Here is a 25,194-nt window from a genome sequence, read left to right on the forward strand (position 1 = left end):
ATTTGGTCATTTTTTTCAGCAAAAATATATTTTAGGCGAACCAGGTCCCTCGGTCCCTCGGTCCCTCGGTCAAATGAACTTCTCTGAAAATGGTGACAACATGACATTTTGACAACAACACAGGAAATAGATTTCATCGTATATGTTTTGTCATGAATTTCATCGTCAATGAGTGTAAATCAGGCAAAAATATATTTTAGGTGAAGTGGTGAGATCTCACCTGTTTTCTCACCTCTTTTCTCACCTCTTGAATTTTGTATAAAAGATATGATTTCAGGGATTTTTTTACGAAGTGTCAAAGTTCTCTTCGTCACTCATAACAGTTATATAATGAAATTTGGTCATTTTACTCGGCAAAAATATATTTTAGGTGAAGAGGTGAGATCTCACCTGTTTTCTCACCTCTTTTCTCACCTCTTTTTCACAAGCGTTTTACATGAATTGTACGATGTATATTTGAAATCCTAAACAGTTTTGTAGCTTCGATTTCTTCGCTGAGGATATCGAATGTTTTAACAATGCCGAATGTTTCTTTATATTTCTTCTTGACATCTGAAAGAAGGAAATCGTCAGCTGTTGGATAGTTTTTGTTCAGAAATGTCAACATGTCCATTTTATCTTCTGCTGGTTTCTCTGCTTCTTCCTTTAAATCAGCATAGTCGTTTCGCATTCTTTCTATCTCTTTGACGGAGTAGTTATATTTCCTCATTGCTGCTTTACATTTTGAACATTGTGGGTTCATTTTAGCATTGTACATTGAAATTTGACCTGCAAGTACAACTAAGGCGTCAATGGTTTTCTTTAACTCAAAAGTTGCTGGTTTTATCTGTTCGTTCCATACCTTACCTCTTTTATCTTTATCTCTTATCTGCCATACACATTTTGCAACTAACGAAACAAAGTTGTCGTAGGTCTTAAATTCTTCAGATTTGTATATGTCAGAGATGTTCTTATATACCATATCGCAGTCTTTGTCCATGACTTTGTGGTTGCAATGAAATCCAAGAAACTCATAGTTTACCTTACGTATGAACTTCTTGGTTTCTACTGAGTCAGTTGCTTTGACTTCTATTTCATCGAATTCAGGAATAGTGAGCTTTTGTTGTTGTATTTCAGGAAGTTTAGGTAGATGGTCAATAATATCCTGCATTTCATAAAGATATTCTTCATTTGTTTCATCTTTCGCACTACAGTCTAAATCTCCTTGGAGAAGTTCTTGCTTTATCTTCTGGATTTCTGTTTCGAAAGTATATGAAGAAGGAATGAAGCTTTTCATCTCTACTAACATTGAAGTTGGGTTCATGACTAACGAGTTTGGTGAAGTTGTTGCTAACATGTTCTTACAATAAAAATAAAAAATATTTTTTTTTAAAAAAACTAACTTTTTATTTTATTTCGGGAAAATTCATGAAAATTCAACGGGTGAGAAAAGAGGTGAAAAAAGAGGTGAGATCTCACCACTTCACCTAAAATATATTTTTGCTGAGTAAAATGAGTTTTGTGTGTTTTCTACGGTGGAGCCATTTTTGGCTCGACCTCAAAACAAGCATTTCGTGAAGAATATACCAATCGCCGGAATTCCGGCTATTGCTTTTTATACAAAACATTGACGAAGAAATCTCAACAAAACAAGCATTTCGTGAAGAATATACCAATCGCCGGAATTCCGGCTATTGCTTTTTATACAAAACATTGACGAAGAAATCTCAACAAAACAAGCATTTCGTGAAGAATATACCACCCGCCGGAATTCCGCGGGGTGCTTTTTATACAAAACATTGACGAAGAAATCTATCTCCTGTGTTGTTGTCAAAATGTCATGTTGTCACACTTTTTCAGAGAAGTTAAAATGACCGAGGGACCTGGTTCCACCTAAAATATATTTTTGCCGAATTCAATAAAAAGAAATGGTTCATTTACTCACAATATTTTTGTACAAAACGACCCCAAACTTTTAACTTCTTTTCTGCAGCTTCTAATGAAATTTTAGCGAGTTCATATTCTCTAAATTCTCTCTTTAAATCTTCTTGTTCCCATTGGTCTAGTTCGTATGGAGAATCTCTATAACCAGAACATATCTCACGTTCATGTTCTATTTGTTTTTCGCACTTTTTTCTAACTTCTTCTTCGAACAAAGGTTTTGCATTCTCTACTGTATCTTCAAGTTCTTCTTCATCTAATTTCTCATGAACTTTCTTGTCTATGGAGTCCATAATTTTTCCAACTGTTATACAATATTTTGGAGAAGCCCACATTGCTATATAGTTTAGAAGTCTTGGGTCTACATACGTTCCTCTAACCTGTTTGATTTCATCCGGAATTCCTGCACGCATTTTGTATAAAAAGCAATCGCCGGAATTCCGGCGATTGGTATATTCTTCACAAAATGCCTTATAATACTCTTCCCAGGACTTATTTTCCAACAACTTTCTAAAGTCTTTCCTAAACTGCTGACACATCTTTGTTACATTTATATAACCATCCTTGTCTCTACGTAAGACTTCAATACCGTTGTAAGTGCCTTTTGTGAATGTTTCGCCATTAGATTTGTTCGTGAACGTTTTTGCTTCGACTGTCATACTGTTCTTACAATAAAAATAAAAAATATTTTTTGGTGGTACGTCGGACATTCGTTTGTGGCTTAACCGTCGGACATTCGTTTGTGGCTTAACCGTCGGACCACAACGATAAAAATCTCATTTTAACTCACTTTTTTTCTATCTTAAGGAAATTCATGAAAATTCAAGAGGGTGAAAAAACAGGTGAGAAAACAGGTGAGATCTCACCTCTTCACCTAAAATATATTTTTCAATACTTTTTCAGCACTTTTCCGTAGTTGTATATGAAAGACAATTCGAGATAAAAGTCATAGTACAGTGGTATTATATGCTGCACACCGTTTGTTGTGAACCAAACTTGAAAGTCAGAGAAACTGTTACTAGGTGGTTCGTAGAATTTAGAAGCAAAGTCATAGAAGTCCTTACCGATACATAGAAAACTGTTGTTGCTTGAACTGAAACTTGCATGACACATGACATTTTGAGGGTCAAACACGTTTCTATAAACTGTCAAATCTGCTGGTGGAAGTATAAATTTAAATGGACCATCTGGTGGTAATGGTTCGTTCTGGTTTAGTAACCGAAGAAATTGCGCCAAGAACGTTGTCTACTCCCCAATATAAAAACTCTGTATCTCTTGGAGGGTTAATTTCAATCTTTTGAAATGAAACTGTGGAGTTCATCTTGTCGTATTCTAGCTTCAGATAGTATGTTCCATTTAGTAAAGAGTCGTATTTTTCTTGAAATTCCCAGTAGTATTTGTTCATTTGAGTTTGAAAGTCATTTAGAGTTTTTTCAAGACTTTCGTCTGAACGAATTGTAAAGATTTTCATTTCGTCAAATTTTTCTATTAGACCATCAGAACCTTTATACTGCCATGAAAATATACTGCGAACATGAATGCATTAGTTCTATTTGAAAACAAAACTCTTCTAAATCCTATTGCCTTTGCATCTGAAGGACTTTGAAGCCAACGAATTGGATAGTCAAACCTGTAAGTCGGGATGAAATTTCTTCATCTGAAATATTCCTACCAGCGTTTGTAAAGATATAGTCTAACGGTTTTGTATCTGCTACTTTTGTTCTTTGTTTTTCAACCTGAAGCATTTTATATATGTAAAAATATACTGTTTTAAAAACGTTTTTAAAATTATGCAATGTTTTATTTCATGCAATGTTTTATTTCTGTGCCGTCTTCAAGTATCCCAGTACTTCCTTTTCGATATTACATGAACTTCGGAAAATACCTTGTCTAGCTTAAAAAGCCCATCTTTTCACCGACCATTCCCATTTCAATGAGTTTGTTGTATCCTTCTTCGTTCGTCATGAGTGCATCGATGTTCTCGTAGTATACCTTCACTTTGGATTTAACTTCCGAGAAGAATTTGTTGTAGTTGTCAAGGACTGCCTTTGCGAACTGATGGTATGACCAATGTTCGACAATAGGTTTTAATGTGGTTACTAAGCCATTTTGACCTTCGGTGAATTCGTACTTCAAAACAAAAGGAGAAAACCTTTCAACAAAGTTGTCGACCTTCTCATAGTGTTTACTCTTCATCTTTTGAGGTTTTTTAATGGAATATCCCCATGTCGAATTCATAAGCAATTTGAGTGTCATTGCAAGTTTGGGGTTTGAAGCTTTCCTAATATCATACATTTGTTGTATGACTTTTCCAACTGTATAGTTCTTTCCCGGGAACTCACCATCTTCGTTTGGAATTCCAGTCGGGATATATTGGACAAACCTCATGTACGCAGCGTTAAGGTCGACATAGTATATTTTTTCATATGAGTCGAACTTGTCGCATCCAATGGGTCCAGTTCGTGGAAATTCAAGTGAGTCTCTTATCTTCTGAGAAACTTCGCCTGTTATCTCATAAACATCGTCGAAGCAACCTGTTTCATATAAAACCTTCTGACCTAACTCTGATGCTCTCCAATACAATTTGACGTCGACTGGATGTCTCAATGGAAGTTTGTTTATAGCATCTTGAAGTTCTTGCAACCTCATTGGAAGTTCTTCTGGTTCAGGTTGGTATCCGAACAATCCAACTCCTTTTGGAACTGTGTACTTCTTTTGTGCTAGAACTTTGTCTGGAACAACTTTTGGTCTTACCAACAATGAAAAGTTTGTTTCGTCTTTTGGTACAAAAGTTTCTGTCAGCTTGTCATCTGGAATTGGTTCCAACAAGCCTTTCTCGAAAAGAATGTTAACAGCTCTGACAATGTTGCACTTGCCTTTTCCGAACAATGGGTTTGTAAGACTTTCGTTCAACATGAAGTGGTTGTGGACAAGTACAATCTTCAACCATGGCAATTTGAAGTCAACAACATAGTCGTCATGTGAAGAACCTTTCTCAGTCGGTATGTTGACGCGGATATTCACATTTGCCAACGGTGCAACTTTTGACAATTGACTTCTGAGAATATACCTTGTTTTCACACATGACTCAAGATACTTCATCTTCTCATCTGTAACAAGACCAGAGTTCCTGAGACATGTGAGAATACAAGGTTCATTGACAATTGTTTCAATTGAATTGTAAATTCCATACCTTGTCAGGTTAATGTCAGACTTATTTCTGAACGGGAAATAACCAGCATGTTGTCTGACTGCTTGAGGGTTAGGTTGGTACCATTCGAACTTCACGCTTGCAATTCCTTCAATTGCATTCAAAATATCTGAGTCGGAGTCAAACATTTGTTCTCTCTTTGTAGTCTTGAAAGCGTCAAGAAGTTGTGCGGCTGTTGTGACATTGCCATGTGCATAGTAAATATGACCATCCAAATCTGTTACGGTTAGTCTGAGATTGTATCCTTTCTTATTTCCGTCTTGAATTGCAGCAAGTACACCCATGAAGCCTTCTTTGTTCTTTCCTTCTTCAAAATTTACTGTAAAGGTTCGACCAGAAGTAATTTTACTTCTAACTTCACGATACTTCTCATATGCATATCTTGTTCTTTCCATGGGAGCATGTGTGTCTTCACCCTTCCCTTTTTTCCTTCTCAAAGGATACAATTGTTCGTCATGTTTCCAGTAGAATCTGGCAAAGCCGTCGTGTCCTTCAACTTGCGGTTCATTAACATCGAAAGGTATATCCATAAGACGCTCTTCTTCTAACCTCTCTAATCTGTTTGGATAATTTGCGCGTGCTGTTTCCAATTCCATTTCGTAGGTCAGACCAGCCAGTTTGTCATAGACTTTTATGGGTCTTCCCTTCCTATATTTAAACTTCTTTGAAACTCTCCAACCATATCTTTCTAACTCTGCTTTTATTCTAGCAGACCTTCTGTCCATTCTATATGGGGGCATTTTTATAAAAATAAAAAAATATACTGTTTTTTCTTTACTTTACATAACCACCGGCTATCATAAGTCTTTGACGCCAACCCATACCAGCTAATGAAGGTTGACTTGGTTTAGTCTCCAAACTAAACTTTGGTTTTGGTTTTTCTTCAGTTTTTGGCTTCCCTTCTTCTATTGGTTTTTCGTCACTTTTCGGTTCATCTGACTTTACCTCACTTGCTGGAACAGTTGTGTCGTCAACATCTTCATAAATGTCATATGCCATTTGTTTCTGTTTTCCTTTCAACTTTTTGTGTTTGTTGTAAAGTTTAGAATATTTCGACTCTAAGTCAATGAGATGTTCTATAATGAACTGTTGGTCAGTGAAGTAAACTTTTCCATCTGTTGTCTCTTTAGTTCCTTCAGACTTCAATATTTTATTTGTGAGAGTCTGTTTCTTTTTTGAGATACTAGCCGTTCCATTTTTATGAAAAGTGACTTTGTAGTTAGGGTTTGTATTTCCAGACCTCACACTTTCTATTATTGAATTTTTCTCTTCATCTGTAAGTTCTTTGACAGGTTTTGACAATGGTTCTGAACTTTTTGTTTGTGGTGTCAAATCTACCGTTTCAACTTCTTCGGTCATTTCATCTCAGTAAAAAATTTTAGTTTGGTTTGTTTTCAACTGGTTGTTGAGGTTTTTTAAGTCGGTCTAAAACTTCCTGAGGTATAGGAAGAACTTGACAAACACGTGGTGTGTAACTGCTGGAAGCCGACAAACCATCTTGAGCCCATTTGTCTCAATGCTGTATTGTTCATTTCATCTCAGTAAAAAAATTTACATTCCCCACGTTTGAGGTGGTTGAGGTTGGTTGTTGTTTACCCACTGTTGTGCATGGTTATATCCTCTGTTAAAGAATCTTTCACCTTGGTCCATATAGTGCCCTGCTTGGTTATAGTAGTCATTTGCTTTGTTATAGTAGTTTCCTGCTTGTCTTCCTACATTGTCCATCCATCCTTGAACTTTTCCTCTTGTTTCAGGATTTGGAATAAGATTTGCTGCATCTCGTGCTACCTCCCAACCTTTCTGTACAGTTTGTATAATAGGTTGTGCTTTCTCTTTCAGTATACCTAATGTACTCAAAATCTTCCTTCCAATTCCAAATGCACCTCTGGCTAGTGTTCCCACTGCGGGCAAAAATCTAGATGCGACTCCTGCTAATGCGCCAAATAAACCCATTTCTTATGGGTTAAAAATGACGAATTCAAACAAGGACCCGTATGTTTCTAAAGCGACAAAGAAAGCACTCATGGTAAAAATCTTTAGTTCAACACCAAATGCTTGGTTTATGGATATCTTGGAAAACATTCCGAGGTATAGAGAAGATGGACCACCATACTGGCTAATATTTGTTGGTCAAAACACAAGATACTGTGAAGCCATACCATTACAGTCCAAAAATATTTTAGATGTGAAAACTGCTTTGACAATATTCGTTGACAAATACCATCCAACAAAACTGACATCTGACTATGAAAGTTCTTTCAAATCAGACGATATTAAAAACTATCTGCGTTCAAAAAATGTAAACCAATATTTCATTGTCGACCAAAACCATTCTGCTCTTGGTGTCATTGACAGTTGTATAAAAATCTTAAGAGACTTAAACCAACCACAAGGTGGTGAAGCAAATGAAATGTCATATGACGACAAGTATAGACACTTCTCCATGGCAAAGATGAGACAAGTTTTAAATATTTACAATAGCCGTAAACAAAAAGGTTTGGGAAACCACTCCCCCGAAGAAATGAAAAACAACCCTGACTTAGAGAAAGACTATATATTTAATAGTTTAGTCAAAAGAGACAAACAAGAAAGAATGCCAGGCTTCAAACTTCAGAAAGGTGACAAAGTAAAAATAGAAATACCTAAACGCGACCCATATGAAAATACTATTGACTATGACAACAATGGGAACCGACAGGTACTCACATTCGTGTTCGTAAAAATAGAAGAAAGTATACAAGAGAATATTATGAAGTTTTAGGCAAACATGGCAAAATGTACACACTGCAAGCAGAAGATAAAACTACTATTGTCAGACCTCGTTTCAAACTTGTTAAGGTTCAAGGTGGTATACTTTCAAAGACAGTTCCTAACAAATATAAGACAACTCCTGACGAATATGCTAAAGAAGTTGAAAATGACGACTAAGCATTTCTATACCATGCGTAAACTGTCATGTAAGGTGGCATGTAGTCTTTACTTTGTCCCGTTGTTTGCGTATACCCTGAAACGCGATGTATATGGTTTCCTCTCCCTCAGTGTTACTCCAGTAACAATTATAGCAAACTTAACGTGTCTTTAACATCATATCCTTTACCTTTTGTCATTGCTGACCAATCCCAATATCTATGCTTATGCCAACCTGCTTGAGATGTACTTAAATCTATGTAGTGACTGTGTGCAGGTAAGTTTTCACCTGAAATCGTTTTACTTCCACCTGTTTCCTTTGAAGAGTTTGCACAATACAAAAACCTGTCGACTATTTGAGTCCAAGTTCCAAAACCAAGTACTACTTCTGGTCTGGTAGAGTTCATTGACGTGTAAATAGAACCTATAGGATATAGTGTTTGAAGTATTTCTGTCTTTAACGTTTGAAGCTCTGTTTTGTCAGCTTTTTTATCATATAAATCTTGAGCAGTGAATTTAACTTTGTTTTCATCCTCCATGACATAGACATTTCTACATCTAATGTCTTTATCCGATGTTAAACCTTCTGGAAAGTTAGGAGGTTTAAAATATAATCCACCCCCACCAGTTTCTTCAATCGTTCCTAAAATACTTTCTATACCAACAGTTGAGAAGAAGTTATGTGTATGTCCAACGTCACTTTTCCTGTTTAAGGTTTCTTGTAAGTTTGTAATATTTGCAATGGTATGTGTATGTCCAACGTCACTTTTCCTGTTTAAGGTTTCTTGTAAGTTTGTAATATTTGCAATGGTATGTGTATGGTTCTTGTCAGCTTTAAGGTCTAAACATCCTGAAACCCACCCTGTATCAGCTTTAAATTTAAAAGTCTTTGATGTCCGTTCATGGTACCATTCAACCCTTTCTATAATTTCATTGTCTTTTTCATCCACATATTCCTTATCTGCCTTCTTCACTAACGCACTAGCCACATATGCTAACTCATGGTCAACATACTCTTTGTCAGCTTTGTTGTCAATATCTGCCTTCAAAAGAAGTTCATCTATAGGTTTCTCGTTTAAAGTTCTTTTTGTTGGATTTATACAAACAGTATGGTTCTTGTTGTCTTGAAACAGAAACTCGTCTGTCATTGGGTTTAATGTCAGTTTTAAGTTTCCTTCTTTCAATGACTCAGATATCTTAGAATAGTTTGAAAAGTTTGTTGTGTTCTTATTTAGAGCTTGTATAATGAGTTGTCGGTTGTGTTGTATTTCTCTCATAGACGCTGTTTCTTTCGACATTTTTATTCTAGATAAAATATGCTTTCAATAGAAAAAGAAAATTCAAGAGTTGCTACAACTAAACCATTAGATGAACTTTTTACTAACGTCGGTCAAAAGTTTGAGACAGAGACCGTAAAGCATGAAGGCTATCGTTTTGACTACCCACTTAGATGGTTAAGAGACCCATCCGTCACAAAAGCTATTGGCTTTCGTAGAATGAAGTTCATTTCAGAAGCCATACATGGTTTCCCATTTACGGTCGGTTTTGAAGTTCGATACTATAACAAAGAGAAACGTACGTATGAGAAATTTGAACAGGGAAAACTTTTACAAGTTAGTTTGCTTGTAAACTTAGAAACAACTCTTCAAGCTTTTCAAGAAAAAATAAACGATATCTATCTCGAATATGCAAACCAGTTTAACATTGACGAAGGAGAGTACCATCTCGATATTTTATATGACAGGAAAAATGCAACTGTTAAAATCAATAGAATAGAAGACCTTGGAGAAGACGTTTATATTTCTACAAAATATAACAACTTGGCATGGTATAGATTTTTGAGGATGTTAAATCAGCCTGCAGAATATCCAGTACACCCGAACTTTTATGAAGTCGAAAACCCTAATGGAACATATGAAAATGTTTTCGACTCAGATGCTATTATAGTTCATGCTTCATTTTCTGGTGCACAAAACTCTTTTTTATGCTTGGCAAATGACTTTTACGAAAAACCTACAAAGCTATATGAACCACCAAGTGGAAGTATTTCAGACTTTCAAGTATGGTTTACAACAGATGGAAGAAAGAGAATAATTCCATTATACCATGCGTTTTACTTAGAACTTAGTTTCATATACAACTACTATCGAACGGTAAAAATATAATTTTAATACGGTTGAGGTGTTGGATTTGGTTGCCAACTAGACTGTGGTGCAGGTTCAGGCTGTTGTATAACAGGAGCTTGTTCTTCTGGTTCAGGGTCTTTAGGTATAATACCAACGAACTGACCTACTCTTTTACCAATATTTTTGACACCGTTCCAAATTCCTCTTCCGACAGATTTTATTCCATTCCATATACCTCTTCCAACATTTCGAAAAAGTTTCCTATTCTTCCAAAGAAACCCATTTTACTATATGTAAAAATCTAATGTCCGCCTAGTCTCTTACGTTTCCTTCTGAGTTCCATTGCATTCTTTAACTGGAGCTCATACATTCTATTTCTCCTCTGGTAGAAAACATACTCTGGGTCAACTCCTGTGTTCGCGTCATCTGCATAGAGTTGTTTATATCCCACTTCAGGGTTTGTATAAAACTCTTTCCATCTCATATTTGCATACCATGGTGGCAAACCTAACGCAGCGTCATTTGACATGGCAGTTTGCATTTGTACATCTGTTGGCACTTGACCATAGTTTGCCATTGCAGTTTGTATTCTAACTTCATTTGGAATATTCTCTGGGTTTGGTTGTCCAGGTTGCTGTGCATTCGCTAAGTTCTGTGCGTCCATTTAATATTAGATAAAAATATCTCTTACGAGTACATATACTGAACATTTGCTGGCATTGGTTCATCTTCATATTCTCTATATCTTTCTGCCACGTCAAATAAGTAAATGACACAATGGAAAAAACCTAAAACAAGTAGTCCTATTTCAAACCACATTTACTTACCAATAAAATTTCTTTGTTATGACACTTTTTCCGGTTTATAGGACCTCTCTCATATTCTATCTTATCGTATCTAAACTCATAGTCATGTATATCCTCTAACCATCTCATAACTTTCCAAACCACTTTTATCGGATGTAAAGTAAAAGCATGGATGGTTATGTAAAACGTCTAAAGTTTCTAAAGAGTCTCTCAAAGTCCAGTCTACTTGGTATTGAAAATCGCATGTGTTATAGAACGGCGGTCTACTATAAAGAAAACATTTTCCTTGTTTTAATTTTTCATACAACTCTGTCCAATGACATCTCACAAACTCTATACCCTCAGTATATTTTTCTATGTTCTCTTTGAAAACCTTTGTATAGTTAAGATATAAAACGTTTGACATAAGTGTTTCAATGTCATGAACTCTTATAGAACCACTATACAATAGTCTAGAAGATATACTATCCCAGTCTATATACTCTGCTTTTTTCAAAACCTCTCTGACAGTATTTTTCTTATCTAATGGTATACGTTCCATCTTACCTATAGGTATCTTTTCTTTTAACTCTTTCAATATTTTGTTTGTGTCTGGTATATGTTTGAGACGGTTCATATAGTTGTCGAAGTCATTGCATATAATCTTTGAGTTTGGGAATACGGTATGGCACAAATGAGATATATAGAAACTTCCACCGAACAAATCTACAAATGTTAGACCATTCGGTAGTTTCTTAAGTTCTCTCAATAGAATATCTTTACATCTACTCTTATTTCCAAAGAAGGGTAACGGTGGTTTTGTAAAATTCATTTTATATACAATAATAAAAATGTTTTTACCTGAAAAGTGACAGAAAAGTGACTGGGGCTAGAGGGCACGAAGTGCCTGGAAGCCCCACTCCCTTTTTTTTTTAATATTATTATATAATGAGAATAGAATAAATTATCATAAAATTGAATAAAATTATCCAAAAAAATTGAAAATTTTAAAAATGAAATAAAAAATAACAAATTTCATAAGAAAATTAAGGAATAGAGAAATATTAGATAGAAAGAGTATGTTTATTTATGATTTAGGGTTGTTAGATTCCCGACGATAGGTGTCTTGGAAGATTTGCCTGGTGTCATCATAGTGTCTTTAAATCAAAAATTTTATTTTGGAGTTAGTTTTATTGATTTTTCAATAAAAAACATTTCTAAAACAAGAAAATAAAACGATAAAATATTTATATTTTATATAAGGATCTTATATATTTAAAATAAATATCATTTTATTTTTTTCATTGGTGTCTGTCAAACCATAATACACTATTCAAAAATTCAATGTGTCTTGCGGTTTCAAAAGACACCTTCAAATTGAACGATAGCACAGACACTATTGAATTTTACCCATTGTATTTAGTTTTTACCCTTTTTATTTTTAAGAATTAATGACTGAAACAGCCGTTTTGCTATGACCTCAATCACTTTTATTAAGGGTTTCGTTTTGCGAAAAAAACGTACAATACGCAATTTCGCTAAAAAAACATTTAGCTAGCAATTTCGACCTTTGACTCCACTCAAGACGTCACTTTTTTAATTTTGCGGTATCATATTTTTGGAAAATCTTTATGAATATAAAAAAAAAAGGTAGTGGGGCCTCCAGGCACTTCGTGCCCTCTAGCCCCAAAGATGTTTAGTATAAAACCGCTTTTTAACTTCACTTAAAATGCCACGTAAGCTACGTAAGAATATACGTAAGAGGAAGAGAGCATTGAAACATCCAATAGTAAGACTAACACCACAACAACAGTTGCAACAACAAATGATGAATGACCCCACTATGTTGCAACAAATGTCAAGCAATCCTATGCTTTTAAACCGAGTTTTTGGTGCACAGAGTGGAGGTTTAAGAGCGGCACTTTTAGCGAAAATGGCAGGCTATGGTGGAGCTGCAGACGGAACAGCCTATAACCCTCAAAGTCAAATGAATTTGAGTTCACTCAAAAATCAAATAGCAGATGTCAAAAAGTCAAACATAGACATACAGAAGCAAATAGGTGAAAACGAAAAGAAACTAGAATATGACAGACACACAAAGAAACTCAATGAGTTAAACGTAGAGAAAAAGAAGAAAGAAGAACAACTGAAAGAACTAAGTACAGAGGAATATGCGAAAAAAGTGTCAGAAAAAGCAGCAGAAGTAGCAAAAATGGAACAAGATGTCATAAATTTGAAAAACCATACTACTCAATATAAAATACTGAAAGATGAAGAGATAAAACAAAAAGCCCTGAAGACATATATGGATAGCGATGAGTATAAAAAGGAAGTTGAAGCAAATGTAAAGGCAGAAAAACTTTTACAGTTGCAAAACCAAACCGTACAGTATGAAAACTTAGCACAAGAAAGTAAAAATAACGACGCGGCTATGCAAAAGGTAATGAAAAGTGCAGAATATAGAGACGGAACGAAAGAAGAAAGGTTTATGAGTCCGGATGACTTAGATAGGGAACTTGTTAAAAACGGTCTCGGAACATATGTGCCATCAGATGAGGTACAAGAAACTCCACAGGAAGAAGTTCAGATACAACCAGACATGGAAGAAATAGTTCAGCAACAACAACTTGAAGCAGAGGGCAAGTTACCAAAAGCGACACCAAAGAAGAAGAGAAGAGTAGAACAAAGTGAAAGTAGTGAAGAAGTCTCAACAAAACATTGACGAAGAAGAACTTGACATGATTTCATCGTCAATGAGTGTAAATGACCCAAAAATATATTTTAGGTGAAGAGGTGAGATCTCACCTGTTTTCTCACCTGTTTTTTCACCCCATATATACTACTAACTTTCTTGACAAAACATAGACAAGAAAGTTCATGAGAAAGTCTTTACGATGAAGAACTTGACAAAACATAGACAAGAAAGTTTTGACAAAACATAGACAAGAAAGTTCATGAGAAGTCTTTACGATGAAGAACTTGACAAAACATAGACAAGAAAGTTTTGACAAAACATAGACAAGAAAGTTCATGAGAAAGTCTTTACGATGAAGAACTTGACAAAACATAGACAAGAAAGTTCATGAGAAAGTCTTTACGATGAAGAACTTGACAAAACATAGACAAGAAAGTTTTGACAAAACATAGACAAGAAAGTTCATGAGAAAGTCTTTACGATGAAGAACTTGACAAAACATAGACAAGAAAGTTTTGACAAAACATAGACAAGAAAGTTCATGAGAAAGTCTTTACGATGAAGAACTTGACAAAACATAGACAAGAAAGTTCATGAGAAAGTCTTTACGATGAAGAACTTGACAAAACATAGACAAGAAAGTTTTGACAAAACATAGACAAGAAAGTTCATGAGAAATTAGATGAAGAAGTTCATGAGAAATTAGATGAAGAAGTCTCAACAAAGAAGTCATGAGAAAGTCTCAACAAAACATTGACGAAGAAAGTTCATGAGAAATTAGATGACAAAGTCTTGACAAAACATAGACAAGAAAGTTCATGACAAAGTCTTTACAAAGAAGTCTTTACAAAGAAGTCTCAACAAAGTCTTTACAAAGAAGTCTTTACAAAGAAGTCTCAACAAAGTCTTTACAAAACATTGACGAAGAAGTCTCAACAAAACATAGACAAGAAAGTTCATGAGAAAGTCTTTACGATGAAGAACTTGACAAAACATAGACAAGAAAGTTCATGAGAAAGTCTTTACGATGAAGAACTTGACAAAACATAGACAAGAAAGTTTTGACAAAACATAGACAAGAAAGTTCATGAGAAAGTCTTTACGATGAAGAACTTGACAAAACATAGACAAGAAAGTTTTGACAAAACATAGACAAGAAAGTTCATGAGAAAGTCTTTACGATGAAGAACTTGACAAAACATAGACAAGAAAGTTCATGAGAAAGTCTTTACGATGAAGAACTTGACAAAACATAGACAAGAAAGTTTTGACAAAACATAGACAAGAAAGTTCATGAGAAATTAGATGAAGAAGTTCATGAGAAATTAGATGAAGAAGTCTCAACAAAGAAGTCATGAGAAAGTCTCAACAAAACATTGACGAAGAAAGTTCATGAGAAATTAGATGACAAAGTCTTGACAAAACATAGACAAGAAAGTTCATGACAAAGTCTTTACAAAGAAGTCTTTACAAAGAAGTCTCAACAAAGTCTTTACAAAGAAGTCTTTACAAAGAAGTCTCAACAAAGTCTTTACAAAACATTGACGAAGAAGTCTCAACAAAACATTGACGAAGAAATTCATGAAAATTCAAGAGGTGAAAAAACAGGTGAGAAAACAGGTGAGATCTCACCTCTTCACCTAAAATATATTTTGGGTCATTTACACTCATTGACGATGAAGAACTTGACAAAAACATAGACAAGAAAGTTCATGAGAAATTAGATGAAGAAGTCTCAACAAAACATAGACAAGAAAGTTCATGAGAAAGTCTTTACAAAACATAGACAAGAAAGTTCATGAGAAAGTCTTTACAAAACATAGACAAGAAAGTTCATGAGAAAGTCTTTACAAAACATATACGATGAAGAACTTGACAACTATTCTATATTTTTACCCATATGAAATGTACGCCGCTCAGAATATAACGCCAACAGTTTTGGATGCTATGAATGGAAATGTTTCCGAATGGTATAACGAATGCGACAATGCCATTAGAAGGTCAGAAATAGTTCCTGGAACTTACGAATATACAACTGCTGTTTCTTATGGAAACGTAGGTGAGTTTGGTGAAGGTTCTTCAACAACAGTAGATATTGCTTGCGACAGGTTTCATATTATTTCTATTGACAACTCATTCTTATACGTGGAACAAGACATTGAAATAAAACCTTCTGCCAAGTTGTCTGACAAGAAAGGTTGCAATGGAATTTTCTATGTCGGATACCAATATGCTCCAGAAGTTTTCATGGGATATAAGATATATTCTAACTCTGACTTAGTTCAAACAGTAACATGGGCAAACTATGAATGGTTCGCTTTGAGAAACTCAGTACAACCACAAGCTAGAGAACAAACAGACCAGTACGCCACCATTGAGAAAATAAGAAGACTTGACCCTAACGTTCCAGGAGTTTATGTTAACCTTTCTGGACAAACTGCAGCAGCAGTAACCAAAGTAAAATTGAAACTTAGAGTTCCTTTGTCATCTTTCCTCATCTTCAGGTTTTTAAGATACTTGCCAAACTGGGCAGGAAAAATTTCTATTGAACTTACTCCAAGCAAAAATAACTTAGTCATTGAACCAACACAAGACCCATTCACTCTTACAGACGTAAAGGGAGCAAATCAAACGTCATTTGCCGAATTTTGCAAAGACAAAGTTGACTTAGACTTTGGTTTCTCAAACTTCAACACTGAAGTAAACTATTATTTCAATGCTGCTGGAACTGCTTGGGACCCAGTTAAGTTCACATGCGAAAAATTTGAATGCAAGAGAATAGAAAGCAGACTTGCAGTCTATATGTTGGACCCAGATATTTCAAATGCTTTAGCTGCCAAATATATTGCAGTTCCACTTATGTTCCCTATACACCAAATATCTGTCAAAGACTTTGCAGGTGAAGTTGGAAACCAAAGTGCTGACCCAGGTGCAAGAACAGATATTGCCTTAACAACTGCAATGAAACATGCAGATACTATGTTTGTTCTTTCAGACGAACTATAAATGACTATTCTTGTTTCTACAACCCTGGTATTAAATATCATATAAACATAGATGGCAAATATTATCCAAGAGAAGAATATTCTACAGTTGAGGATATGAGGTCATACAACTTGACATTAGATGCTATGAACTTTAACAACAACTTCACAACAACCATTAACCCTGAAATGCAAAGTTCTATTATGCCATATGTGAAAGTATGGACCCATACAGGAGGTCAAAAACTCAATATACAAATGGAGACCGTTCAAACTTTTGGCTTGGCATTCCATTTGCTGACTCAGAAGACTTTATGGGTGGTATTTCAACTGTTGGTACAGTTCAAATACAATATACTGGTGACAGAGACGGTCCAGATGAATTGAAAGCAAGAAGTTTACAAAACCAATAGCACTTTTCACGGAAGATGCTCTTTTGAAGATTCGTTCGATGAAACCTGCTGGGGCTCCTCAGATTGGTATAACGACAGCTTCCATCGAGCAGATTTTGGCAGCAGGTCAGTAAGTTGTTCTTGAACTGACTTCTCTCCGTCAAATATTGACAGTACGCCAGTTTTGACATAATATTGTATTATAAACTTTCCTTTAGTAATATCGGTCAGTTTTGAAGTTATATTTTTGTCAACGTCAAGAACTTTCACCATCTCGGTTATACCAACTTTCTTTGCTTTATGAAAATATTTTGGTTCAGCAAAGACTGCTATTCTATAACATTTTCCATTGTTTGTGTAAAGAACTACTCTGTCAATGAACTTGTATTGTTTGTGTGTGTAAACTTTGTTCTGCTTCAATTCGAAGAGATACTCAAATACGTCCATCTTTTTATTCTAAGTAAAATGTCATTTCCGAAAAATAGAAGCGTAAGTGTTTCAAAAGGTTTAATGGCGGTGGCAGATGTGAAGTTAAATTCACCAACTCAAACAAACAGTCAAAGTGTTGTTGTCAATGTCAAAGACAGAGATGTTGAAGTGGGGAAACCATACGAAGACGAAGATGGTATAACAATAGTTCCTGTAAAAGAACAACCAACATACCTGAAGTTAGCAGAGACTTAAGTTCTGTTGCAGATATTCGAAACGACTACCAACAACTTAAAGACAAACTTAAAACTCAGGAGAAGATTTGTCAAGCTTTAGGTCTAATGTTAAACTTGGTCGAACACAACCCTGTAAAAGTGAACTCATATGTCATTGCACCTCATGAAATTTTGAAAGAACTATTGAAACTTTTGACAGAGGCAGACGATATAAACATCAAAGAAATAGAACCCGACATTGCTTGCTGTGGTGTTTCATACAATGTCATTGACAAGATATACGTTATGAAAGGAGGTGAAACGTTGAACTTAAAATATAGTTTCCCAGACGTCATAAAAATATTTGACGACCACAACATTTCATTAAAGTTTGTTTGCTAAGTAAAAATGTCAAAACTTCTTGAAAGATGTTTGAAGAAAAACAATATAGACTTTATTTCATGTAAAGGACTTTACACACTTTTGAACGATATGAAAGACCCTGTTTTGTTTGTTCGTGTAGACAAAGGAAAGTTCTATGTCTTTACAAAATATTTGAACTTCTTAGACAGAGAACTTCAAGAAACGCCATGTGAAAGTTTAGATGAAGTTCTTCTCCACTTTCAGAAAAACTTTTAAATATATGTAAATGGCAGAAGACATAGTGGTTTATACTATTACGACTAAAAACCCTGAGTCATATAATTCTATAACAACAAACTTACAAAGTCCTCAAGGACGATATTGTAAACTGACCTTAAACACGATGACGACTAAAGCCTGTTTTGCTCTTTTGACACCAGAAGATTTTATTGTTGTGAATGGTAAAAAATACTCCTTTGAAGATACTTACTCAGATATACCACCAACAGGTTTTGTTGACTTATTTAATACTTTAAGGACGGATGTAACATGTGCTGCAACTAGAGCAGGTTTCATTATGTTTGGATGTCCGACTGAGTTTAGTATAAACGATATGAGCTATAATACAAAACTTATATCTGGTTTTTACTACCAACAGTTTCCTATAACAGGAAAAGGTGTCATACAAGGAATGTCTGTTCCATTGACTTTAAGTACACCTATTTTATATATTGTTTCAAACTTAGGTTCAAAGTGCTATTCGAATGTCGACAGAAATACTATGACCAAAAGATACTCATGCGTATAAACAACACTTTCTCTGCTGGTTTGCCTATTGTTCATTCGAATGCAGAATTTTCAGCTTTAGTAAACTCAAACACTTTAGCAAACATAAACTTAACCTTAGTTGACGCAAACTTTGTTCCTGTAAAACTTTTATGTCCTATGTATTTGTCAATGACGGCAGAAAGTTTCGAATTGGAAGATGCAACTGGTGAAAGTATTGTACTACAAGAACAACTTCAACAACAAATAGCTCAAGAACAACAAATGCAACAAATGGAACAAATGCAACAACAAAGTCAAGAATAAAAAAATATTTTTTTTTATTTTTATAAAAATGTACAGAATAGATGTTTCAGATTTTTATGACTTCCAAGCGTTCAGAAATATGTGTCCATTTAGAGACTATAACAAAGCAGTCGAGAATTTGAAACGTTTAGTCATTTATGTTGACTCTGCCCAGAATGTTATGTCATGAAAGAATGGGATGTAGTCTTTAACAAACCTAAAGCGACAATAGTTTCAGAACAAGAATGTAAACAGAAACTTAAGAAAATAAAAGTCGTACAAGTTGGTATGAAGATGTTAGATGCTTGGGATATCTTATTGTCAAAGTTAGAAGATTTTTCAGTTCGTGTATAAAGTTCTATACACCTTCTCCAAACTTCTATTCTATCTTCACTGGATATAAATACGAACAAGTAGAATGGAAAGAAAATGTTATAGAAGCTTGGTTAGACCATGTCAAAGAAATTATATGCAATGGAAACGAAAGAGTCTATGAGTATATCTTATGTTGTTTGCAAACATCTTACAACATCCAAGTGCTAAAAATGAAACTGCTCTCATTATAATTGGAAAACAAGAACAGGTAAGAACACTTTCTTTACAGATATCTTATGCAAACTGTTAGAGGGCTATTCGAACCCGAATATGACAAACTTAGAAAACATCTGCGGTAAATTTAACTCTTCAATAGAGAATATGAAACTTATAGTATGTAACGAACTTCAAAGTATAGATACAACAAAAGTTTTGAACTCAGATGCTTTGAAGAGTCTTATAACAGACAAAGTTGGAGTTGTTGAAAGAAAATATAAAGACCAAAGAGTTTGTGAAAATGTTGCAAACTTCGTCATGGTTTCAAACAATGCCGTTCCGATGAAGTTAGAAAGTTCTGACAGAAGATATGTAGTTGTCAGAACGTCAGAAGCTCATATGCAAGATACAGAATATTTTGACGACTTAGCAGAAACTTTGACATCTGACTTTTACAACCACTTGTTCTCATATTTCATGACATTAGATATTTCAAAGTTCAATCCAAGACAAATTCCACATACCGAAGAGAGACAAACATTGTTAGAAGCAAACAAGAGTGTATATGAACTGTTCATAGATGAAACCGACTTTGAGTGTTTAGATGAAAGGTCATTGTACGATTCGTATAAACAATATTGCCAAGAGTATGGTTATATGACAGCGTCTAAACGAACATTCTTGGCAAATGTCAAAAGTCTTTTAGACGTACAGAATGGTGTATATACAAAGAAAAATTTTTCTGAGTAAATTTTAAAAAAAATATTTTTTTTATCCGATAGAAAAGATGACGAAATTCATCTCAGTAAACAAGTACATGTCAGGACTTAAAGAAGAACTAGACCATTCACATATTTGAATGTTTACTTCTACCATTTTGAAAAGTCTTCATTTGACAAAGTTTGGAACATCGAACCAGTTAAGTTTGCTATTGTGACTAAAAATGGTGCGAAATTTGAAGACTTAGACATAGAAGGTTTGTTAGCAGTCAAAGAAAGTTTTGACAGAAGGTTCTCAAACCTTAAAGAAGGCAAAGCATACAAACTTGTTATACCTTATGAACCAAGAAAGCAGACGACTATGAATATTATGAGTCTAAGATAGTTGAAGTTCAAGGTAAATTGGGTAAAAAGATTTTAGAGTCTAAGCCGGTTGTTTGCTCCTAAAGAGGAAGAGAACATTGACATTGACCCAGAAATGTTCTAAAAATAAATTTTATTTTTACATGTCAAATTTCTTCTCTGGAACTGGTTCAGGTTCTTTCTTCTCTTCTTCTACTTTCTTTTCTTTTTTCCTCTTTCTTTTTCTGGTGGAGTTATGTCAAACTTCTCAGAACCATATTTTTGTAAAAGTGCTTTGTCATTTAATAGCTTCTATTCTGTTTTCTATTTCATTTCAAGAACAGCGCATGTGTCTTCTTTGCATTCTAAGAAGTTTTGTTGGACTTCATCTCTCCAAGAGGCGTCTCTTGTCAAAAGTCTGTCATTGACAAATTTTAAGACTTCTCTGCTTAATGTTTTATGGTTCTTGTCATATTCCAGAAACAACTTTAGAACAAATTCACCTTTCTTGTTTACACTATGTAAGATTTTATGGTCGACAGATGTTTGCTGTCGAAAAGCTTGTCTCGAATATAGATAGCGAAATCGCAGACATTTCCTAAAAGATAAAAATTTTTAATTTTTCTAAAATAGTGTTAGAAAAAAAGTTTGCTAACATTGACAAAAAATTTGAGAATGTTTTAAATAAGAACAAAGGAAGTTGGAAAATGCTCAGATAAAACCCATACATGACAAGTTCCTATTTGCTCAGAATGGTATAACAGGTCTAATCGCACCACCTGGGTCGGGTAAGACTTTCACTTATCTTAAAATGGCTGCACAACAACAAGAACTAGATGAGAAGAACCCATTCTATGAGTTAGTAGTCATTTGTAGTACTTCTGGTCAATTTGACCAAACCGTCAATTCGTTCAAAGATATTATAAAAAAGTCTAAGTTAGTATGTATAAAAGACTCTGAGTTGTTAGATTGGATAAAGAAGTACCAAAGAAGAGTTTTGAAGTACAATGCTATAAATGAGTATATAAATTCTAAGTTTAAAGACCCAAATGAGGAAATGCAGAGAATATTAGAGAAGAAACACTTCAGAAACAAACAGAAAGAGATAGAATACATTTCGAAGAAATTGCAATCTTACGATTGGAAGACTTACCCTCACAGATGTCTTCTTATCTTAGATGACTTTGCTTCTCATCCTTTGTTAAAGAACAGAGAACAAGACATGTGTCGAATTCTTAAGAAGCTCAGACACTTTAACATCTCTGTTGTCATTTGTGTACAGACAGCAAAGAGTTTAAGTAAGGATGTAAAGAGAATACTTACTGATATCATACTTTTCCCCGGATTGTCCGAAGACGATTTCATGGAACTTATGAAAGAGTCCATGGCAGGTAAGTTTGACAGACATGAACTATGGGAGAAGTACAAAGTCATACAAGACCCTCATACTTCTTTCAGAATTCACATCTACGCAAACAAAGTTCAAATTGTAAAAAGTCAAGCGTAAAAATGTAAGTGTTTGAGTCTTAGTCTGTTGTGGTGCTGGGGCTGTCGGTTCTTCTGGCTTTGGAATGGACTCGGTTGGTGGTACGTCGGACATTCGTTTGTGTCCTGTCGGAAGGAAGAACTTTTCCTGTTGGAAGGAAGAACTCTTCCTGTCGGAAAGAAAAATTTTTCCTGTCGGAAGGAAAAACTTTTCCTGTCGGAAGGAAAAACTTTTTCTGAAGGTCGGCCAAAAAGTTCTCAATTTTCGAAAATTTGAATGGTTTACGGACGGACAACAGGAAAAATTTTTCCTGTCGGAAGGAAAATTTTTTCCAGTTGGAAGGAAAATTTTTTCCTGTTGGAAGGAAAATTTTTTCCTGTTGGAAGGAAAAACTTTTCCTGTTGGAAGGAAATTTTTTTCCTGTTGGAAGGAAGGACTCGGAATGCCAGAAGGACTCGGACAAGACAATTTACCATCTAGAGCTACCTGAGCCATCTTTGGTGTCAAGCTTGAAAAATAAATGGTTCATTTACTCTTCCTCTTTGAAGTTATCGAAATACTCTGTTATCTTTTCCTTCAGTAGCGGTAAATCTTCTTTGAATGTAAGTATTGTACAACCTTTCATATCATAGTGTGTTTGAGGTAACGTATCTTGAACTATCTGTTTAACATCTTCATTCGGTGTCATTGAAATCGGTAAGTTTTCGCGATAGAACCAATTTCTGTCAGATTTGTAAATCTTAGCAAGGTCGTAAAAGCTTTTGTTGTTTCTTCTGACTAAATGCAACATAACCATATCTCTGTCTTCTTCATTTTCCATCTCTTCAGTGTAAATCATATACTTATAGTTCTTTTCCTTTCCTTTTGGTACCGAACGTGGTATTCTTTTCTGTATGTTTTTGTCTTCTTTCATCATATCTTCTCTCTGCTTTGTACAAAGTTCGTCAAGTAGCATAAGTATGTAGATTGCATAACGAGGTGAAGCCCACATTGCTATTGAACTAGCTAGGAACTTATGAACATATATACCTTTTAGATATGATGGTAAGTTTTGTCTGTCTTGGTACATCTTTTTAAGTTCTACATGTTCAAACTCACTGAGGAGTTCATGAGTGCTATTTAATTCAAACCAGTCTTGTGGTTTCTTAGTATCTGGAGCAAAACATTCTGTCAAAATACTTTGCATTTGGTACATGTCATCTTTGACCGAACGAATGAGACGGAGTTGTTTGTTAAACTGTATGTACTCGTATTCTTCATCTATGGCTTCATGAACGATAGCAGTTGTTGTGTTCTCTGATGTTGACATTTCTGTTCTTACATACAAAATAAAAAAATAAAATAAAATAAAATTAGCGTTATTTTCTATCTTGTATAAAAGACCAAAAATAAACGCTTTACATGTATTTTTCAGCAACTTCGTCAAATACTTTTATAGCTTTCTCTATCTCATCTACTTCGAAAGTTTCTTTACCTTTCGTGGGAGCACCATACCTTTTCTCAAAAACTTCAAGTAGTTCTGTTTCAGCAGCTCTCATATCGTTAACAAACACAACCTTAACTCTATTGACTGTACTGTCATATCTACTACTTATATTAAATGTTCTTCCTATCTTATATCTCTTTGTATTGAAGTCCTTCGGTTTCTGAACGATGTAAAGTAAGCCTTCACTGCAACGTTCAGTATCGAATGAACCATATGTTATGAAATTATATCCAACAACTGGGTCAATCCAGAACAAAACTAGTGGTATAAGACTTTTGTCTATAAGATATGCTGTAGTTCCATAGAATCTTACCGATATCATAAGCTCAGGATTTCTTGTCAAAATTTTCTGAGTAGAAGCAATTCTAACCCAGTCGTGTGCTTTCTTTCCAGATGGAGATATAATGTCTGACAAAGAATATTTGTTGTATTTCTTTGAGTATCTTACGTTTAAATCACCTATTCTAACTATTTTGGTCTCATTGTCTATCTTTTTAACTGTTTCAAACTCAGTGCTTGTCATTTCCTGTTCTTACATACAAAATAAAAAAAAATATTTTAAAAAAACTAGCGTTAATTTTATTTTTTCTATCTTGTATAAAAGATATGATTTCATAGAGTTTTTTTACGATTTTCATGAGTTTTAGGCAACCCCTGTAAAAGTCGGGGTAGCATTTTTTCACGATTTTCATAGAGTTTTTTTACGATTTTCGAATGGAATCTCTACCCTCGGTTTTCCTCGGGTAGCAAACATATGAGGAAATTCATGAAATTTGGTCATTTTACTCAGCAAAAATATATTTTAGGTGGAACCAGGTCCCTCGGTCCCTCGGTCCCTCGGTCAAATGAACTTCTCTGAAAAAGTGTGACAACATGACATTTTGACAACAACACAGGAAATATACTTCATCGTAAATGTTTTGTCATGAATTTCTTCGTCAATGAGCGTAAATCAGACAAAAATATATTTTAGGTGAAGTGGTGAGATCTCACCTCTTTTTTCACCTCTTTTCTCACCTCTTGAATTTTGTATAAAAGATATGATTTCAGGGATTTTTTTTACGAAGTGTCAAAGTTCTCTTCGTCAAAAAAATACAGTTATATCATGAAATTTGGTCATTTTACTCAGCAAAAATATATTTTAGGTGAAGAGGTGAGATCTCACCTCTTTTCTCACCTCTTTTCTCACCTCTTTTTCACAAGCGTTTTACATGAATTGTACGATGTATATTTGAAATCCTAAACAGTTTTGTAGCTTCTATTTCTTCTGTCAGTATGTCAAAAGTTTTCACAATGCCGAATGTTTCTTTATATTTCTTCTTGACATCAGATAGAAGGAAATCGTCAGCTGTTGGATAGTTTTTGTTTAGAAATGTCAACATGTCCATTTTATCTTCTGCTGGTTTCTCTGCTTCTTTCTTTAAATCTGCATAGTCGTTTCGCATTCTTTCTATCTCTTTGACGGAGTAGTTATATTTCCTCATTGCTGCTTTACATTTTGAACATTGTGGGTTCATTTTAGCATTGTACAT

The 25,194-nt window shown here is 34.7% G+C and overlaps 11 protein-coding genes and 3 pseudogenes across 14 annotated transcripts, besides 2 other annotated features; 3 read left to right on the forward strand and 11 right to left on the reverse strand.

Annotated features, from left to right (window-relative positions):
* Window positions 1–8,487: part of a mobile genetic element that runs on past the window's edge.
* Window positions 422–1,336, reverse strand: TVAGG3_0855850 (organellar and viral DNA polymerase type B; the record flags this gene model as incomplete). Its single annotated transcript, XM_051249499.1, has 1 exon — window positions 422–1,336. The coding sequence occupies one exon, from the start codon at window positions 1,334–1,336 to the stop codon at window positions 422–424; it is 915 nt and encodes a 304-aa protein (XP_051084974.1).
* TVAGG3_0855860 (uncharacterized protein) lies at window positions 1,917–2,579 on the reverse strand (the record flags this gene model as incomplete). The annotated part of the gene is made up of 1 exon (XM_051249500.1): window positions 1,917–2,579. One exon carries the CDS (start codon window positions 2,577–2,579, stop codon window positions 1,917–1,919), a length of 663 nt encoding a protein of 220 aa, XP_051084975.1.
* TVAGG3_0855870 lies at window positions 2,809–3,391 on the reverse strand (annotated as a pseudogene). The gene has a single exon. A coding segment is annotated over exon 1 (583 nt).
* Window positions 4,072–5,856, reverse strand: TVAGG3_0855880 (DNA/RNA polymerases family; the record flags this gene model as incomplete). The annotated part of the gene is made up of 1 exon (XM_051249501.1): window positions 4,072–5,856. A coding segment is annotated over one exon (1,785 nt), but the record flags the coding sequence as incomplete, so codon positions are not given.
* On the reverse strand, window positions 5,906–6,130 carry TVAGG3_0855890 (phage tail repeat-like family; the record flags this gene model as incomplete). Its single annotated transcript, XM_051249502.1, has 1 exon — window positions 5,906–6,130. One exon carries the CDS (start codon window positions 6,128–6,130, stop codon window positions 5,906–5,908), a length of 225 nt encoding a protein of 74 aa, XP_051084977.1.
* Window positions 6,510–6,663, reverse strand: TVAGG3_0855900 (annotated as a pseudogene). Its single transcript has one exon. A coding segment is annotated over exon 1 (154 nt).
* Window positions 6,683–7,084, reverse strand: TVAGG3_0855910 (uncharacterized protein; the record flags this gene model as incomplete). The annotated part of the gene is made up of 1 exon (XM_051249503.1): window positions 6,683–7,084. The coding sequence occupies one exon, from the start codon at window positions 7,082–7,084 to the stop codon at window positions 6,683–6,685; it is 402 nt and encodes a 133-aa protein (XP_051084978.1).
* A 260-nt stretch (window positions 8,488–8,747) lies between the features above and the next one.
* TVAGG3_0855920 (phage tail repeat-like family) lies at window positions 8,748–9,336 on the reverse strand (the record flags this gene model as incomplete). The annotated part of the gene is made up of 1 exon (XM_051249504.1): window positions 8,748–9,336. A coding segment is annotated over one exon (589 nt), but the record flags the coding sequence as incomplete, so codon positions are not given.
* Window positions 9,337–9,354: 18 nt separating this feature from the next.
* TVAGG3_0855930 (uncharacterized protein) lies at window positions 9,355–10,148 on the forward strand (the record flags this gene model as incomplete). The annotated part of the gene is made up of 1 exon (XM_051249505.1): window positions 9,355–10,148. A coding segment is annotated over one exon (794 nt), but the record flags the coding sequence as incomplete, so codon positions are not given.
* A 317-nt stretch (window positions 10,149–10,465) lies between these two features.
* TVAGG3_0855940 (uncharacterized protein) lies at window positions 10,466–10,828 on the reverse strand (the record flags this gene model as incomplete). Its single annotated transcript, XM_051249506.1, has 1 exon — window positions 10,466–10,828. The coding sequence occupies one exon, from the start codon at window positions 10,826–10,828 to the stop codon at window positions 10,466–10,468; it is 363 nt and encodes a 120-aa protein (XP_051084981.1).
* Window positions 10,829–12,678: 1,850 nt separating this feature from the next.
* Window positions 12,679–13,671, forward strand: TVAGG3_0855950 (protein of unknown function, DUF4106 family; the record flags this gene model as incomplete). The annotated part of the gene is made up of 1 exon (XM_051249507.1): window positions 12,679–13,671. One exon carries the CDS (start codon window positions 12,679–12,681, stop codon window positions 13,669–13,671), a length of 993 nt encoding a protein of 330 aa, XP_051084982.1.
* Window positions 13,672–15,603: 1,932 nt separating this feature from the next.
* Window positions 15,604–25,194: part of a mobile genetic element that runs on past the window's edge.
* Window positions 21,323–22,197, forward strand: TVAGG3_0855970 (annotated as a pseudogene). Its single transcript has one exon. A coding segment is annotated over exon 1 (875 nt).
* Window positions 22,706–23,245, reverse strand: TVAGG3_0855980 (KilA, N-terminal/APSES-type HTH, DNA-binding family; the record flags this gene model as incomplete). The annotated part of the gene is made up of 1 exon (XM_001287298.2): window positions 22,706–23,245. One exon carries the CDS (start codon window positions 23,243–23,245, stop codon window positions 22,706–22,708), a length of 540 nt encoding a protein of 179 aa, XP_001287299.2.
* On the reverse strand, window positions 23,301–23,485 carry TVAGG3_0855990 (KilA, N-terminal/APSES-type HTH, DNA-binding family; the record flags this gene model as incomplete). Its single annotated transcript, XM_051249508.1, has 1 exon — window positions 23,301–23,485. A coding segment is annotated over one exon (185 nt), but the record flags the coding sequence as incomplete, so codon positions are not given.

The sequence above is a fragment of the Trichomonas vaginalis genome, chromosome VI, assembly GCF_026262505.1.
Source record: "Trichomonas vaginalis G3 chromosome VI, whole genome shotgun sequence".
Lineage (NCBI taxonomy): Eukaryota > Parabasalia > Trichomonadida > Trichomonadidae > Trichomonas > Trichomonas vaginalis.